Source organism: Emydura macquarii, unplaced genomic scaffold, assembly GCF_026122565.2.
Source record: "Emydura macquarii macquarii isolate MOO-44397 ecotype Brisbane River unplaced genomic scaffold, CSIRO-AGI_Emac_v2 contig_3603, whole genome shotgun sequence".
Taxonomy (NCBI): domain Eukaryota; kingdom Metazoa; phylum Chordata; order Testudines; family Chelidae; genus Emydura; species Emydura macquarii.
In genome coordinates, this window is record NW_027133740.1 from 10,470,367 (window position 1) to 10,485,778 (window position 15,412).

Consider the following 15,412-nt stretch of genomic DNA (forward strand, 5'->3'; position numbering starts at 1 on the left):
TTTTAATGAGCATGTTCTCAACATTCCTAATGACAGAAAAGATGAGTATGTAGTATGTTATCCTGAGTGTCTTACGTACTGTTTCCAGAACTCCTGAAGGCGAATGGCTTTTTCCAGTAAAATGTTTCATCATTCTTCAAATTATTAGCTGCATTTGCTAAAGTAAATGTTGCCATCACCTTAATTAAGTCTAGCAATATTATTGATTTTCCTTTATCATTAATAGCTTTAGGCACATAAGCATAACTAAACTGGAATTCTAATGCTTTATCAAGCAATAACTTACGTAACCTTGTCTTAGTATCTTGCCAGATCCAGTAGTTTAATAATTTAGGATGAAGTTGTGCAATCCTTCCACATGCTGGTGAGCAGTTGCTCACAGGAGTAGTCTCTTTGGCATCTGTGCATCTGCTTGTGCAAAGAAGTGCTCAGCAAAGTGATGAAGGGCTGCACCATCTAGTACTTTAGTGCAGCATTTTAGACTCTATTGAAAGTAAAAATGTCTTTTTTCTGATCACACATAGATGTCAGGCTCCAATGAAGAGTGGAATGTTTTCCCCGTCACAGATACAGTTGTAATCTGTGTTGTCATTTTTCCAGTGCAGGATTTAGGAGGTGGGAAAATGGGAAAGAATCAAGGAGCAGGGAATGTTTATACAGAGCTGATTAGCACTTTGAACTCTAGCCAAAGCAAGGGGCAGTGCATGGCTGTGCTATGATGATATTAGATGCAGATGAGACTGCATCTCTGAGATCTTATTTCTCCCTCCACACTGAGCTGGCCACCCACCTGTGCTGGGTAACAGTGCAGCAGTAACAGTGCAGAGAGTAACAGTGCAGCAGTGGCTCTTCCCCTCTTTGCAGGATTTAACAAAGCAGGTAACCCATGCAGGGAAATAAGGCAGCTCATTGTGCCCCCTTGATTTTCTACACAGGCATACAATCAGGGTGACAGTTAAACCCATGCTGAGCTACAGTTCTGCAAAATAAACAAAGATTTAGTAAGAGAAGTACTGGAAGGCAATGGCACTGAAGAAAGCTGGTGTCTGCTATTTAATCTCACCTATACAAATATGATATAAGATTTAATAATTGTATGTCCTGAACTGAATCAGATTATATGTCAAGACACTAAACTCCACACAGATATAAAAGCTGCATTTATAGAAGCATTAAAGGTAATGGGTGAATTCTTATTGATTACTGCAAGGTATAGGGAGCTCCAAAGCAAAAAACTATCACAATTGAAACACAGATGAATAAAGCCAGTGTTCCTCAATCTAGTTTAACCTACTGTCATATGACGTGATATTGATGAGCATCCTTTGTTTCATTTTTGAAGCACTGTGATTACTGTAAATACTAAACAAAAAGGGCCCCTGCATTTTGTTATTACATATTGAGAGAAATGATTGGAAATATTCAAAATAAAGGTGTACTTAATTGTCATCATATCATTTTCTGAAGGTATTCTCGATGGACTCATGTATTCAAAGACACTTTGCATGGATGCAGTGCAATCCTGGGGAAAACACTACGATGTTCACAGTCTATATGGATATTCCATGACCCTATCTACTGACAAGTAGGAACTGCTTTCTAATAACTGTTACATAAAGGTGCACTAGAGAATGTGGCCTACATTTGCAAAAGCGATTAGTAATTTTTAGGTATCCACCTTGAAACTCTTTAAAGGAGCCTGATTTTCAGAGATTGTTGAACCACCTGCCCTTTGGAAATCAGATCCTTCTATGGTTTTTGGGCATCCAACTCTGAAGCACCAGAAATCATTAGCTTGTTATAAAATTTAGAACTACGTGGCCAGCTTACATGTAGAATCAGTTAATGGAAGGAAGACCCTGCATTACTATTTAAAGTTCAACTAAATGAAAGTCTTTAAATGTGTGGGGTTCTTTTGTTATATAATTAACACAGAATGAAGTATTGAGTTTTTAAAAGTGCTAGTGAACTGCCAACCATGTTTGAATAATTTTCAAAGTTGGTGTAATTTAAAGACCATTTAAATCAAGTTTATTTCAATTTGAAGAAGAAATAAAACCATGGTTTCCTCCAAGGGTCGAAGGGACCAATATCCAGGTAGATAAGTGTCTTTACCTCATCCTGTTTTTATTTAAAGTTTCCAGTAAGTCATGTGTGTCCTGTATGACAGGTTCTGAATTGTGGAGTGTTGGAATAGAGGAGCTCTCGCTGTGCTTTATTCTCTAGCTAGGCAGAGAGTGGTTTAAAAAAATCATAGTTTTCATCATTTCCTTTCTTCCTTGGAATTCCCCACACTCAAACTGACAACAAGTTGATGTGTCGGACCCTCAGCTGATGTGAATCGGGGTAGCTCCAATTGTGTATCTGGCTCAAAGTTTAGTGGGCAAAGAAGTTTCAGAAGGAAAGCTTCCTTCGCGTTAACATCAGGAGCGCAGCTAAAATACATCGGGCTAATTGGAAATGAGACAACATCCCTGGGCCTTATTATTTTTACGAATTAATGAATCTGAAATAGCATTGTGGAAAATAGATGATCGGTCAGCGCTCAGGTACACTTAACATGTGGCAGTAATTCTAGTTTCGTTTAATTTTCAGAGCTATACAAGCTGTTTTCCCTGGCAAAAGAAGCTTAAGTATTTCTAGATCTACCTTTGCTGGATCAGGAAAATACACAGGACATTGGCTAGGAGATAACGCTGCTACCTGGAACGATCTGAAATGGGCGATACCAGGAATGCTGGAGTTTAACCTCTTTGGGATACCTTATGTATGGCATATTTAGTTGTGATAATTCTTCAAAGCAACCGATTAGGAATTAATAATGGAATCTTTTCATACAGTTGCTTGTTATCTCCTCAAAACCAATATAAATAATATTGTTCTTTAAAACATAAATTAATCCTCTTTAGGAGTCTAGGAAAAAAACCCTCATCCCCTATGTACAACTTTACGCAATTGGCTGAATTAATTATGGAGATGTTGTTACTCATTTTTTGCCTTCTTCTGAAGTATCAGGTTTAGGCCACACCCATAGCTGGATTTCTGAACTAGATGGGTCTATGATGTAATCTAGCGTACCATTTCCTATGTTTTGAGCCGTCTGTCACCTTTTATTATTGTTTTATCATTAGTGATTAGCTCTACGAGCTGACATTATACAGTGTTTTGCCACTGCATTGACGGTGAGATAGGATTGCTTCTGTATAAATGAAGGAAATGGCCAGATTCCATCTTCAAGATTTGCATTTCTCTGATCATATTGTGCTGCCATCTTGTAAACTGTTTATTGTTGTTTGTTTATTTCTTAATAATTTATTATGGTAATACCCCCTGTGTGCTACATGTTTTCCAAACATGCAAGAGAGGTGCTTCAAGGAGCTCGTGATCTAAGGACAATGAGATGGAGGTTAGGGAGAAGGGGAACCATAATAGCCAATTAAATACAACTCAACTTCATTCGCTCTAAGCTGACCAATGTGACTATGGGTTGCACACTAAAGCCCTATATGTGCAGTTATAAAAAGACTCATAGGAATGTATTTAACATTAACTACCCCTACTTCTTTCGCTGTCATGCCACTCTTTTCCCTTTTAACTTCCTATTAGTCCCTTCTCATGCACCTTTCTCATTGAAATAGGAAAGAAGGTGTTTTTTAAAATGATGGACTAATTTCAGATGTGAGGTGCAAGATAGAGTCCTTTACATTCAGTTGGACTCCATCAGAGCTACTTGGAAAAATACTATATAAGGTCTAGGTATTATTGCTACCAATATGCAAAGGAGTGTAAGGGTTCGTCTACATGGCCCTGGAAGTGGTATGATTGCAGTGTGCACTAAAATGTTGCGCTGTGAGTGCCTAATATAGACTGCGAGAACTGAAAAGTACCTACTTTGTGTTAACATGGTCTTGTTTGAAGTAGGACTTAAGTTTCTGTATTACATTATAACATTTGGGGTATAAACTTAAAATCAAATTAAAAAGAAACTTTGAAAATTATTACAGCATATTTTTTAAAAGGGAATATACCTGAGGTCCCCTCTTCAAATAATCTTTGATAATGGCTGTCTCATTCAGAACAGACGTCATTTACAGCTTTGGGTCTGGGTGAGATCAGAATTGAAAGAAGAAAGGTGTCGGGTGGAAATATGCTGAATGCCTCTCTCAGGCTGGCTATTGTGGCAGTTAAGGATAAGTTGATTATTCACTGGAAATTATTCCTTTCACTTTGCGCACCATCTTTTCAAGAGTGATAGTATGCCAATTAAAAATACGTGTACAGGCATCTGTATAGAGATGTAGTATTCCATATAACATTAATAAATGGTACATACAGCATTTTGACACACATACTATTTGTGTATAACTCTTTAGATTGGTGCAGATATTTGTGGTTTCTTTGATAATGTCACAGAAGAACTTTGCAGACGATGGATGCAAGTTGGAGCATTTTATCCATTTTCCAGAAACCACAATGCTGAAAATTATGAGGTAGGTTAAGAATACTCTTACAAAATTCCTTTAAGACATCATTAAATTACCAAATTTCCTACTACTGTAGTACCACTGAACTTACAAGTAGAATATGAGCATTCTGTATCTCCACTAGCACATCAGAACTAGAAAAAATCCACTGTGATGTAATTGTTTCCTTTGTCCTTAATTAATATTTACTCAGTCATTACTCCTATTGAAACAACTCCTGTCCTACTAGTATACTGTTTAATTAGGTTTTCTTGCTGAAGAGAACTATACAGTTCACTGGATTGTAGTTGGCATTTTACATTCTTAGGCTGTCTTAATGAAATTCTAACTCCAAAAGGTTCACCTCCATTGGAAATAATTTTATATGTTGTGCCAAGTTCACCACTGGCATTAGCAGCTGCAGCCTCATTGAGCGACAGTTCCTGTGGACTCCGATGGAGTTGCAGCTGGTTTGTGGTTTACAGTGTTCTCTAAAACGTGATTCCTTCTTCATGACGACAATAATAATCTAACCTTTTATTTTCAGCCTCAGGATCCTGCTGTATTTGGGGCAGATTCTGTTTTAGTGAGATCCTCAAAACACTACTTGAACATTCGATACACTTTACTGCCCTACCTCTATACTCTCTTTTACAAAGCTCATACACAAGGAGACACAGTAGTGAGACCACTTCTTCATGAGTAAGTTCACTGATCAAAATACGCATAAACAATTGTTTTTGTTGGGAAGAGGGAATTCAACGGGGCAGGGTTTGATGCTATTATATAAATCATATTTATACCCATTTATAATACAGAAACAGAGAGCATTCCAAAATATTTTTAAATTCATTAACTACCTTTCAAGATTAATCAGAAATCACCTCTAACTTCCCCAGGTATGCATAAATTATTGTCATGTGCTCTAACACTTGCTATGAACTATATGAAATATCAGTGGTAGATAAGGAAATGACTTTTTGGCATGGTGCACATTCTAGAAGTTCTGTTTCCTATCTCAGAAACTCTTGAACAAACTATTTCTAAACAGAAAATATATGAAAAATATAATTATAAACTAAGTTAGGAAACATGGGAACATATTTCTGGTGTTTTCAGATTTTCTTCATATGGAGATAAAAACAAGCTATAAAGTTATCCAGCGTTGCCATTCTTCTGTGCTTATTCTGGGCAACATAAAGTTATCCATGGCAATCATCAACAACAAAATTAATGCTGCTATTTTCTCCATCATTTAGGTTCTATTCAGATGAAGCAACGTGGGCTATTGATCGGCAGTTCTTGTGGGGTCCAGGCCTGCTTATCACACCTGTATTGGACCCAGTATGTTTGATTATATATTAAAATCTATCTTATCAACTCTTTGTTCAGCATGGGAATTCATATTATTTAGGACTGAACTTTGCCCTTGAACCTCACTGCAGAGCTCTAAAATTTGTAACAGCTAATACAGTGAAGGGCAGCTTAGCCCTGTTGTCTTTACATTAGACCCTTTATCTGCTTGGATTCTTCCATACTGCAAAGAATACATCTGATATCAGGCTGTTCTCCTTGTAGCTGATGGGAGAGCATCCAAAAAGATGTTTTAACCATAGTGGGTCAGTTTACCAACATACACATGTTGATCAGATAGTTTCATCAAGCAACTTGTGAACCGTGACCTAGTGGAGTGAACACAAGTTATAGCTAGGGGTTCTCAAACTATCTTGCTGGGACCCCCTTTGAAAATATTTCAGGCAATGACGACACCTCCACAAAAGTTATGATCCTCCCCCCCCAATAACCTCACAATCCCCTGAGGGGTCACGAGAACCGCTGAAATGCAAAAACGTATGTAACTATGCACAAGCGTGTGGATAACAGGAACTGGACATGATATAATTATTTGTCAAGCCATGTTTCTAAAATTCACAAGCAGCTTCTCTTCATCTCTTTGTAATATCACTGGAAAACACCTAGATCATGGATGGTTTCTGTTGCAGAATCCTGTTGATGACCCTCATTAGTTCAAAATTTCCCTTTGGCCCTCAATATCTCATATGCAATCATATTTTTCCAAGCTGTAGCATGGTACATTTGTTAAATGTACAAAACAAGGCGTATCTGAAAATAAAGAAATCTGGAACAAAATAATAATAAAGGAGACTTTGGGGTTATTGTGAATATCAAATAAGGCATGAGTTTGCCACGTGATATGATATCAAAATGATCCAGGGTGATATTTGGATTGCATACCACACAGAGGTATCATGTCATGGAGCAGTGATGTAAATCCCTCTATGGTTCTGATGTGATTGTGGTAGGATTATTGTATGCATTTATGGGTACCTCCTTTCTAGTAACATTTTAACAAGTTGGTGGGATTCAACTGATTTATGAAGAAAAGTGAAAAGCAGGAGCTATGCACAGTTTGGCCAAACAATGTTTAAAAGGAGCTATGATAACAGTCCACAAACACCTAAAGGTGTAGATACTAAGATGAATTAGTTTGGTACAAGGGCATGAGACAGGAGAAACTGGATAAAAGAAAAAGAGAATTGAGGTTAAATATGAGGAAAATTTTCTTATCGTGACACCTAGTGGATTGTGGGATAGTCTCCAAGGAAAGTGATGCCTCATTGCATGACACATTTAAAATTAGACCAGATTGATCAGTAATAAGCCTATTTTAGGGCATAAATCTGTATTGCATATGGATGGACATGAACATTTTTTTTCTATTCTAACTTCTGTGGTACTTTGAAAAAGTCCCATACTTTGACCAGATCACTATAGAGAAAGGTCCTCTTTAGAAAACACAAATCAGAACAAATACCATTGAAATTCTCTTCTCAGCCTGAAATTGTCACCTTGGAAATGTTGCTGTAGTTGCTATTTGATTTATTTGTCTTCAAATATGAAAGATGTTTCTTTATTCTCATTTCAGGGTGTGGAAAAAGTGACAGCATATATTCCTGATGCAGTATGGTATGACTATGAAACAGTAAGTAAATACATAGAATAGTGCAGGGCTGGGAGTCCTTGTCTGTGTGTACTTCTCAACCCTGTCCTCTCCAGGATGGGTTTTGATTATCACACCTGCTCCAGTATGTGAGACCAGGTAGAGGAGGCAAACCTGAAGGAAGCAGAATGTTGAGGGAGAAGGGAGGAATGGAAGAGAAGATGGAGGAGAGATAATTAAAGGAAGGAGAAGGAATAGAGAGAAAGGGGAAGAGAGAGATCATAAGCGTAAGGCAAGGTTCATGTTTCTTCTTTTGCATTCTGTATAGTGCTGTGAACGCTGACCTCAGTAATCAAATAGCAATATATAATAATAATTGCAGTCTCTTCTGTGCATTCGGACACTTTATTTTTATTGCTAAAGAAATTAAGTTCATCACTTCTGTGTTCATTCTTTTGCTTGTTGGCTAGAAAAGGAAGGGTAAAATTCTAACTCCAGGCCTGACACAGGGCAATGTCTACTTTGAGCCTTCTAGGCTGAACTGGCCTTTCTTTGTAGTTTTGGTTTGGTGTTGTTTAATCTAGGGTGATTTTTGGTGGTAGTAGGCAGACAGTGTCTGAACAGACATTCATACATCATAGCTGTTGTGATAATCAGGAGGAACTGGAATGGAAGCTCAGGATGTGAGAATACATTCTATGTAGTGAGTAATATAAAATAACCATTCTCTGTTCCGGTCCCATAAATTAGGGTGGAAGAGTACCATGGAGAAAGCAACAAGCAGAGATGTATCTCCCAGCAGACAAACTAGGTCTTCATCTGAGAGGAGGCTACATTTTTCCTACTCAGCAACCAGCTAATACAACATTTTACAGGTATGTTTTAAGGCGGAGCGCTCTCATCATACTACTCTGTACGTGATTTCAGGAGTGGGCTCAGAATTGTCAGATATCAAACCAGTGGGAGTATGTGGTATATGTCTGAAGTCCATTGCATCCTGAGCACTTTACTCAAGCTAAAGTCCCACTGCAGCCAGGAGTGCAGGATCAGATACTTCAGTGGTATTTGGATCAGGTCCTGAAACTCTACAATCAAATATATGGCTTCACACAGGGTAAAATTGTAGCTTTGTCACAAGTTTTGAGTAAGTGTCCATGTGTAGCTGACCAGAAACCAGACTAAGAATCACAATCTGGTGTCTGGGTCGCCCTTTGCTCCAGAGAAGTGGGGGTAAGTTGTCTGTGCCAGTTTGTCTCACTCCCTGCCCCATCAGCCCATTTGTGTGAGTAGAAGGAGCAGATCTGTGGAGGATACTGTTGTCCATCTCCACTGCTAAAGAAAGGGATGCCCCCTTGTTTCCCTATGTGAAGGGTGAGTTGCAGTCATGCTCTGGCTGGTTATTGCTACTGGGAGACAAAGTGCGGATGTTAGACCAAATTCCTTTCTAAGTATATGCCTGGAATAAAAGATGGATACCAATGTAATTAAGAGGAAAAAATGGCCTATTGGATTTATCATTTAAACTTTGAAACTGGTAATAGCTGAGACCATTGACATACTTTCAAGATTAATGAAATAATATGATTACTGGTTAATCACATGCTAATTTTGTGTAACAATTTTTAGTCCTGCCACATATTTTCATCCATTTCCATGAAAATGAAGGGCAGTTTCTCTAGGTGAAAAGTAGTTTAGAGAAAATTTGTTCTACTGTGAAATTATTAAAATCTCTCAGCCAAAAAATGGTGAAAGGAAATTTGCAAAATTTTGCTAACACTTAATTTTTTAACACGAACGTTTTGGAAGCAAAACTTGGTAGCATCAATAGTTTTTCAAGACATCTCAATATAAACAATGTCAGGATAGCATTTATACTCTTCAGAGAAAGTCTTTCATTTTACAGCCGCAAGAATCCGATGGGACTTATAATTGCATTAGATGATAGTGGTCAAGCAGCTGGAGATTTATTCTGGGATGACGGAGAATCTAGAGGTAGGCGCATTAGATTCCTGTAACATCTGAAGTATTAGTATATTTGAAAATAATGATCTTAATCTTTTTCACTGGTTTCATTGATCAAGAATATTATATTATGCAAATTAGTGGTATAATTTGCAAATTATAAATGTTACAATCAGGAGGCCAAGTCCTGCAAATTCTTACTCATCTCATTAGTTCAGAGGGACATGAGTAAGCATTTGGCTTTGCAATCTTAAGTGGAGGAAATGCAATGGTTCTAGTAACAATGAAGAGACTGAAAGGTTTGTTAGAATTTTTGTTTGCTTGTTAATATAAAAAAGTTTCATATTAACCTTAGAAAAAATCCAAAGGTTCTGTACCACATTACTGAGATATTTTTAATACACTAAGAAGTGGATTCTACTCTCAAATACACTAGTGTATATCCAGGTTAACTCTAGTATATGCAAAGCTAGCTCAGGTATGTCTAAAAGTGAAGCACCTAAATTCATCTTTGATTGAAAATGGCCTTGTTTTCAGATGTACTGAGTACCCGTTGGCTCACTAAAGCAAATATTGTGGCCTGTACATTGAACTTTATGCTTGTGCTGTCAGAAACAATTATTTCATCATTGATAATGTTAATAAAACTTGATGCCTTCTAGTATAGTTGCAGTAGCACCTTACCAATCAGAGATGAGGGTTCAGTTGCTCTTGGTACTGTATGTACGTGTACACACACACACACAAGCAGGAGGATCTAAGTGCACCTAAGTAGTAGGATTTTGTTTAATATATTTAATCAAATTAATAATTTATAAATGTATGATTTGAGGACTTTAATAACTCAGTCATAGGTTGGAGGTTTATTACAGGAGTGGGTGGATGAGGTTCTGTGGCCTGCATTGTGCAGGAGGTCAGACTAGATGATCATATTGTCTCTTCTGACCTTAGAGTCTATGAGTCTATTTATTTATATTAAATGTCCAATGTAGCCAAATAAAATATTTGAGGTTTATCCCTTTAAAAATACCATAATTTGTCATGGTCCTTTTGAGATTAAGGCTATTTCAGAAAATAAAGGGAGTTTGGATTTTGAACTGTAAAATAAGTGGCTTTGATTTTCAGAGGAGTCTAAGATGTTAGGCACCCAAATTCCATTAAAATTTAATGGCATTTGGGCACCTAAATCCTTTAAATTGCTTTGACAATCCCAGCCTTTGTCCTTTTTATTATACTTTTGTTAGACAAACCAGGAAGTCATTTTGGAATAAATGTTTAAAATGCTTGCTGAAGACCTTTTATTACACTCAGGCTTTTATTAAAAAGAAAAAGATTTAAGGACCTATATGTGATAGTTTTTATTGTTTGTTTTGTAACCAGTTCTAGCACCTTATAAAAAAAGTTAAGGCTTTGGTTTGACATATGCTCATTAAAACTAATGTCTTCCAAGAAAACCTGGTCCTCAGGAGTTCTGACCTTACATTTTTAATGCAACAGTTCATGCTATCCACAGAGACAACTGAATAGAAAAAGAATTTGAGCATGGTTTAGCCATACTGGATAAGTTTCAGAAGCAATTTTAGGAAAAATGTCTCAACAATAAGGGCTTATGCATAATGGAGATGGTCTAAGCACCACTGTGGTGGTCAAAAACAGATTACGTTACATCATTCCACTAATGTTTCACCTCTAGTCCTGCAAAATATGGCCCTGATCCTGCAAACAGTTGTTTATTTGAGTATTTTTATACACAATTCTTGCTGAGTGAAATGGAATTTCTCTTGGGCATAAATGTTTTCAGGACTATGATTTAAAGGTGGTGGGAAGGTTATATAGGATTACTCATGTGAATTATTCTGATTTCTGTCTGATTCTATCAAGTACTGATTGTCTAGTACTAAAATTCATTCTAACCTCTATGTTCACTACTTTTTGATCTGTAAAACTGTTAAATAAATCATCTTTGACCTCTATAAAGGTGCTTAAGTTGGAGAACTCAGAGCAAAGTTTGATATAGTCCCCCCCAATAAACCTATCTGCCAAAAGATTCTGGGACTCTGCCACTGTTTCCCTGCCATCAACTCACATATTCACACACTAGTTTTTCATTGGGAGGGAGATGGGAGAGGTCCCAAAATGGTTCCCAATAACCCTAAACATCTCACTGAGTAGCAGACCTAATTGTGGGAAAAGACCAAAAGGCTGCTGCCCATCTGATTCCCCTGTTGGGGGATACCTGTTTGGCTCCATCTCCCTAACTCCTCTCTCAACGCCAATTCCAAAATGCTGCAATCGTCATAGGGGGTCTGCCTTCATCCACATTCTTTAGCTGTGAAGACTCAAACCCACATTATGTTCACACTGATGCTAATTTGAATTAACAAATTCAAATTAGGCCCTACGCCACTTGCAGAGGTGGTCTTATTAATTTGATTTTACAGGCACCTTGATTTGAATTAACAGTGGCGCCAGTGTGAACGCGGGAGTAATTAATTCGAATTAAGGGACTTTAAATCAAATTAAGTCCCCATTGTGAACCAGCCCACAGTCTACAATTTCCTACGATCACATTGTACTCAGTAAATCTTTTAAGCCCAGAATATTATATAGCTTAGCTATGAGTCTGTGTGTCCTTAAATTGAAGAACTGGGGTGGTAAGGGGAAGTTATTTCATTACTTCAAGTAGGAGAACACCAAGCTAGCGGGATGCCAAAAAGTGGGGCTGCTTATCCTCAGAAGAATTATGCTATGGTAATTTTACTTTACATTGTTGAAAGTTTTTTTTTAAAAGGTCTCTGCAATAATAGTTATCTATCCAACTTCTAGAATCCAGTTCTTACTGTTTTGACTCCACCAGTCCTGAGTCATGCACAACTTTTCAAACTGTCTATGCTCTTTAAGTTTCATGAAATTCTGGGCTGCCTTAAAGAAAAGGTGCTGTGGTTTGGCTGATAATTGCTGCAATAAATATTGAATGCCCTGGGCAGTTGCTAATAATTCTACAGTGGGAGTGTGTTCATCTTCAAGACCTAAAATAACTAATATTTTATTGTACTAATGTTGAGAAACAAAACGATATATAATTTTATGATTTTCTTTATTATTTTCTAAAACAAGCCTTCCTAAAAGCTTATGGGTTGCAATCTTCCTGTTGAAATTGATCACAATTTACTAGCAACCACAACGTCTTTATGTGTCTTTCCTTATTTTTAAATCCCACACTGCAGTGTTTAGTAGTCAACTTACATTTGCTGCCAGTGAGGTATTTTATTTCCTGTTTTATAACTATATTACATAGATTATAAGTGTAATAGAAACTCTTTTGCATAATAGATAATTGTCCAAAATATTTCAAAGGGTTAGCTTTGAAATATATATATATATTAGGTTAAAAGAGAATGTATAGACAATCCATCTGTCAAGTAGCATTTTACTTACAGCGCAGGTGAATATCAAGTTTAGGCTCTCTTTATGTCAATTGCATGGCAAAGAGCTATGTTAAAATATTATTACTGTTGCAAAGTCATACATGCAAAAGTTAGAAAATGTCAGAATTGAGATTGAACACACACAGTTGGGGAGAATGCAGGCTGCTCGGGCAAAGTACATAATGTTTTTTCCACAGGACCCCTGCCTTGTTTATCCCAGTTTCAGTAAAGCACTTAAGCACAGGAAGATAATGAGCTATTCATATGCTTAAAGTTAAACATGTGCCAACCGCTTTGCCTTAGTGCATGGGGACTTTACAGCATATTTCCACAAGTTTGCCTCTACAATAGCTTTGACTGTAATAAGTCTTTAATATTCTGATCTTTGAAAGGAATAGAAAAGAGCAGCAGTTAAAACCAGGTAAATATCCCCATAATGTAGGATCAGTTACATGGACATCAGGGTGTGCAAAAGAATTTAGTAAATCCTCATTTTTTCCCCCTCATTGGAAGCTATGCAAGACAGGAATTATGTCTTTGTATCAGTTTGCACAGCACCTAGCACAGTGGTGTCCCTGTCCTTATTCAGGCCTCTGGGTGTTACCATAATAATAATTTAGCAATCTGTTGGTTTCTAATTGTGACACAATCCTTTGTCGGTAATGCTGTGTAATTTCTGCATTGTGCTTAGAAAGTGTATATTTCTCTCTCAATATTTTAGGTACTGTGGAAAATAAAAGCTATGTTTATTACCAGTTTTCAGTTTCCAATGTAAGTAATTTTTCATAATCTTATTTTCATTGTGTTCATTTTAATCCTTAATGTTTTCAGTTAATCAGAGCATCATGTTCTTTTTTATTCATTTACTAACTTTTAGATATCATAAAAGCACGCGTATTTCCTGACAGATAATAAATTGACAGAAAATTATTTCTCAAGCAGTAGAAGAGCAAGGTAATGATTGCCTTTCGCTCTCATAATACCAAGTTTTGCCTGAGTGAGAGAGGGGATGCAGTTCTATTAAAATATATGAATGGGCCCTATAAAATTTATTTTAATTTTATTTCTGCACACATTTTTGGGGTTTTAGGCTCTAGACAGATATTCTGTCAGTAGAAGTAAATGTAACTATCCCATACATATTTGCTAACAAATAATCCTTTTTTAGGCTAGCAGTGCTATCGTTTCTTACATATTAAAAACAGTCGTAAGGGCCGCAAATTGGCTGAATGTGTCCGATCTATGGGGATGAAGAACTAGGATGGTGAAGGAGTGTTACATCTACTGCGTCATTCAGTCTTTCCTTTGACCCATAGAAGCCCTTTCCTGGTGATTGAGTAGTTCAGAGGACTGGTGATAGGAGTAAAAGGCTCCATATCCTATGCCATCTGTTTGATACTAGCAGAGCTTCGTTGTGACTGAAAGCTATTGTCTGATGGCAGGGTGATCATGTAAATGTCTTAATGTTGGTCCATGACATGAGTGTGGAAAAGGTTTCCCCCATAAAAAATCACCCCTAGTGCACTAAATGGTAGCCCTGTCCTCCTCCTTAGCGGAGAGGCCAAGGACCTGATGTGTGCAGAGAATCCTCAGTTATGTAGCTGGCTTCTCCAGATCATAGTTGAGATGCACTTGTTGGGTGCTGTGGGGAAAATTGCTCAGTTGCTACCTGTGGTGCACCTGGGGATCTCTGTGTATCCACAGGCTTTTATTCAGGTCTATCAGTTTCCATTAGCATTGAATCCACACACAAATATTGCTGTGTTTGATAAGTAATCAAATGCTTATTTGTAATTAATTTATTTTATAATCATTTACTGTTTGTGGTTACAAAAACATAGTAATTAAGGCCATATTTCTGGCTCTGATTGAAAGTCTATAAAGAGAGACATGAGTCATTGCACAAACTGCCATGTATCAATTCAATCAATAATGGAGAACATCTATTTTTAACCAAAAAAAAAAAAAAAAAAGCTGTCATTTTATTGAACAGGTAAATTGGTAAGAAAATATAGTGCCATGTTCAAGAATGGAAAAAAATATTGCATCAGCTGTCTTCATTTCCCTAGTACATTTGTGCTGCAGACCATAAACTGAGTATGAAATCCTGGCCCCGCTGAAGTCAGTGAGAGTTTTGCCATTGACTTCAGTGAGACCAGGATTTCTCCCTATGTAGGCTAGATAAATACATCTGAACCAGAAATGCTCTCCTACTCTTTCCCAAAGTTAGCATGAAGCTTGAAGTAAATGGAGCTATGTGGAAATTTGGTCCTATAACGTTTTAATAATTGTTTTTGAACAGTCAAAGAATAGAGAACCTTTTATTGATGGCTTTTCCCTCCCTTCTTAATCTATACAGTTGGCTATACTCTGGATCTGATATTTGGGTTAGGATTGAACCTGGGGGGGTTGGGTGTTATAGCCAAGCAATGGACAGATAGATCATGGTGGTGTTGGAGATGCTGAGGTTCATTGTGCATGTTGATTTCAACCTTCACATGAATGATGATTTTTCTGAGTGCATTTATGATGTCATGGTTGTGGTGACAGTCACACTGCTATAAATCAGAGTGGTACCTTATAGAAGACACTTAATA

At 37.2% G+C, this 15,412-nt stretch overlaps 1 protein-coding gene across 1 annotated transcript in view; it reads left to right on the forward strand.

Moving 5' to 3' along the window:
* The window catches only part of SI (sucrase-isomaltase), a 114,023-nt gene that overhangs the window by 38,245 nt on the left and 60,366 nt on the right, over positions 1-15,412 (forward strand). Inside the window, exons 15-23 of the mRNA XM_067536648.1 lie at positions 1,468-1,585; positions 2,596-2,767; positions 4,374-4,490; positions 5,011-5,165; positions 5,723-5,807; positions 7,411-7,467; positions 8,176-8,300; positions 9,329-9,417; positions 13,537-13,586. Of these exons, the coding sequence (XP_067392749.1) occupies positions 1,468-1,585; positions 2,596-2,767; positions 4,374-4,490; positions 5,011-5,165; positions 5,723-5,807; positions 7,411-7,467; positions 8,176-8,300; positions 9,329-9,417; positions 13,537-13,586 (968 nt within the window). The remainder of the gene's footprint in view (positions 1-1,467; positions 1,586-2,595; positions 2,768-4,373; positions 4,491-5,010; positions 5,166-5,722; positions 5,808-7,410; positions 7,468-8,175; positions 8,301-9,328; positions 9,418-13,536; positions 13,587-15,412) is intronic.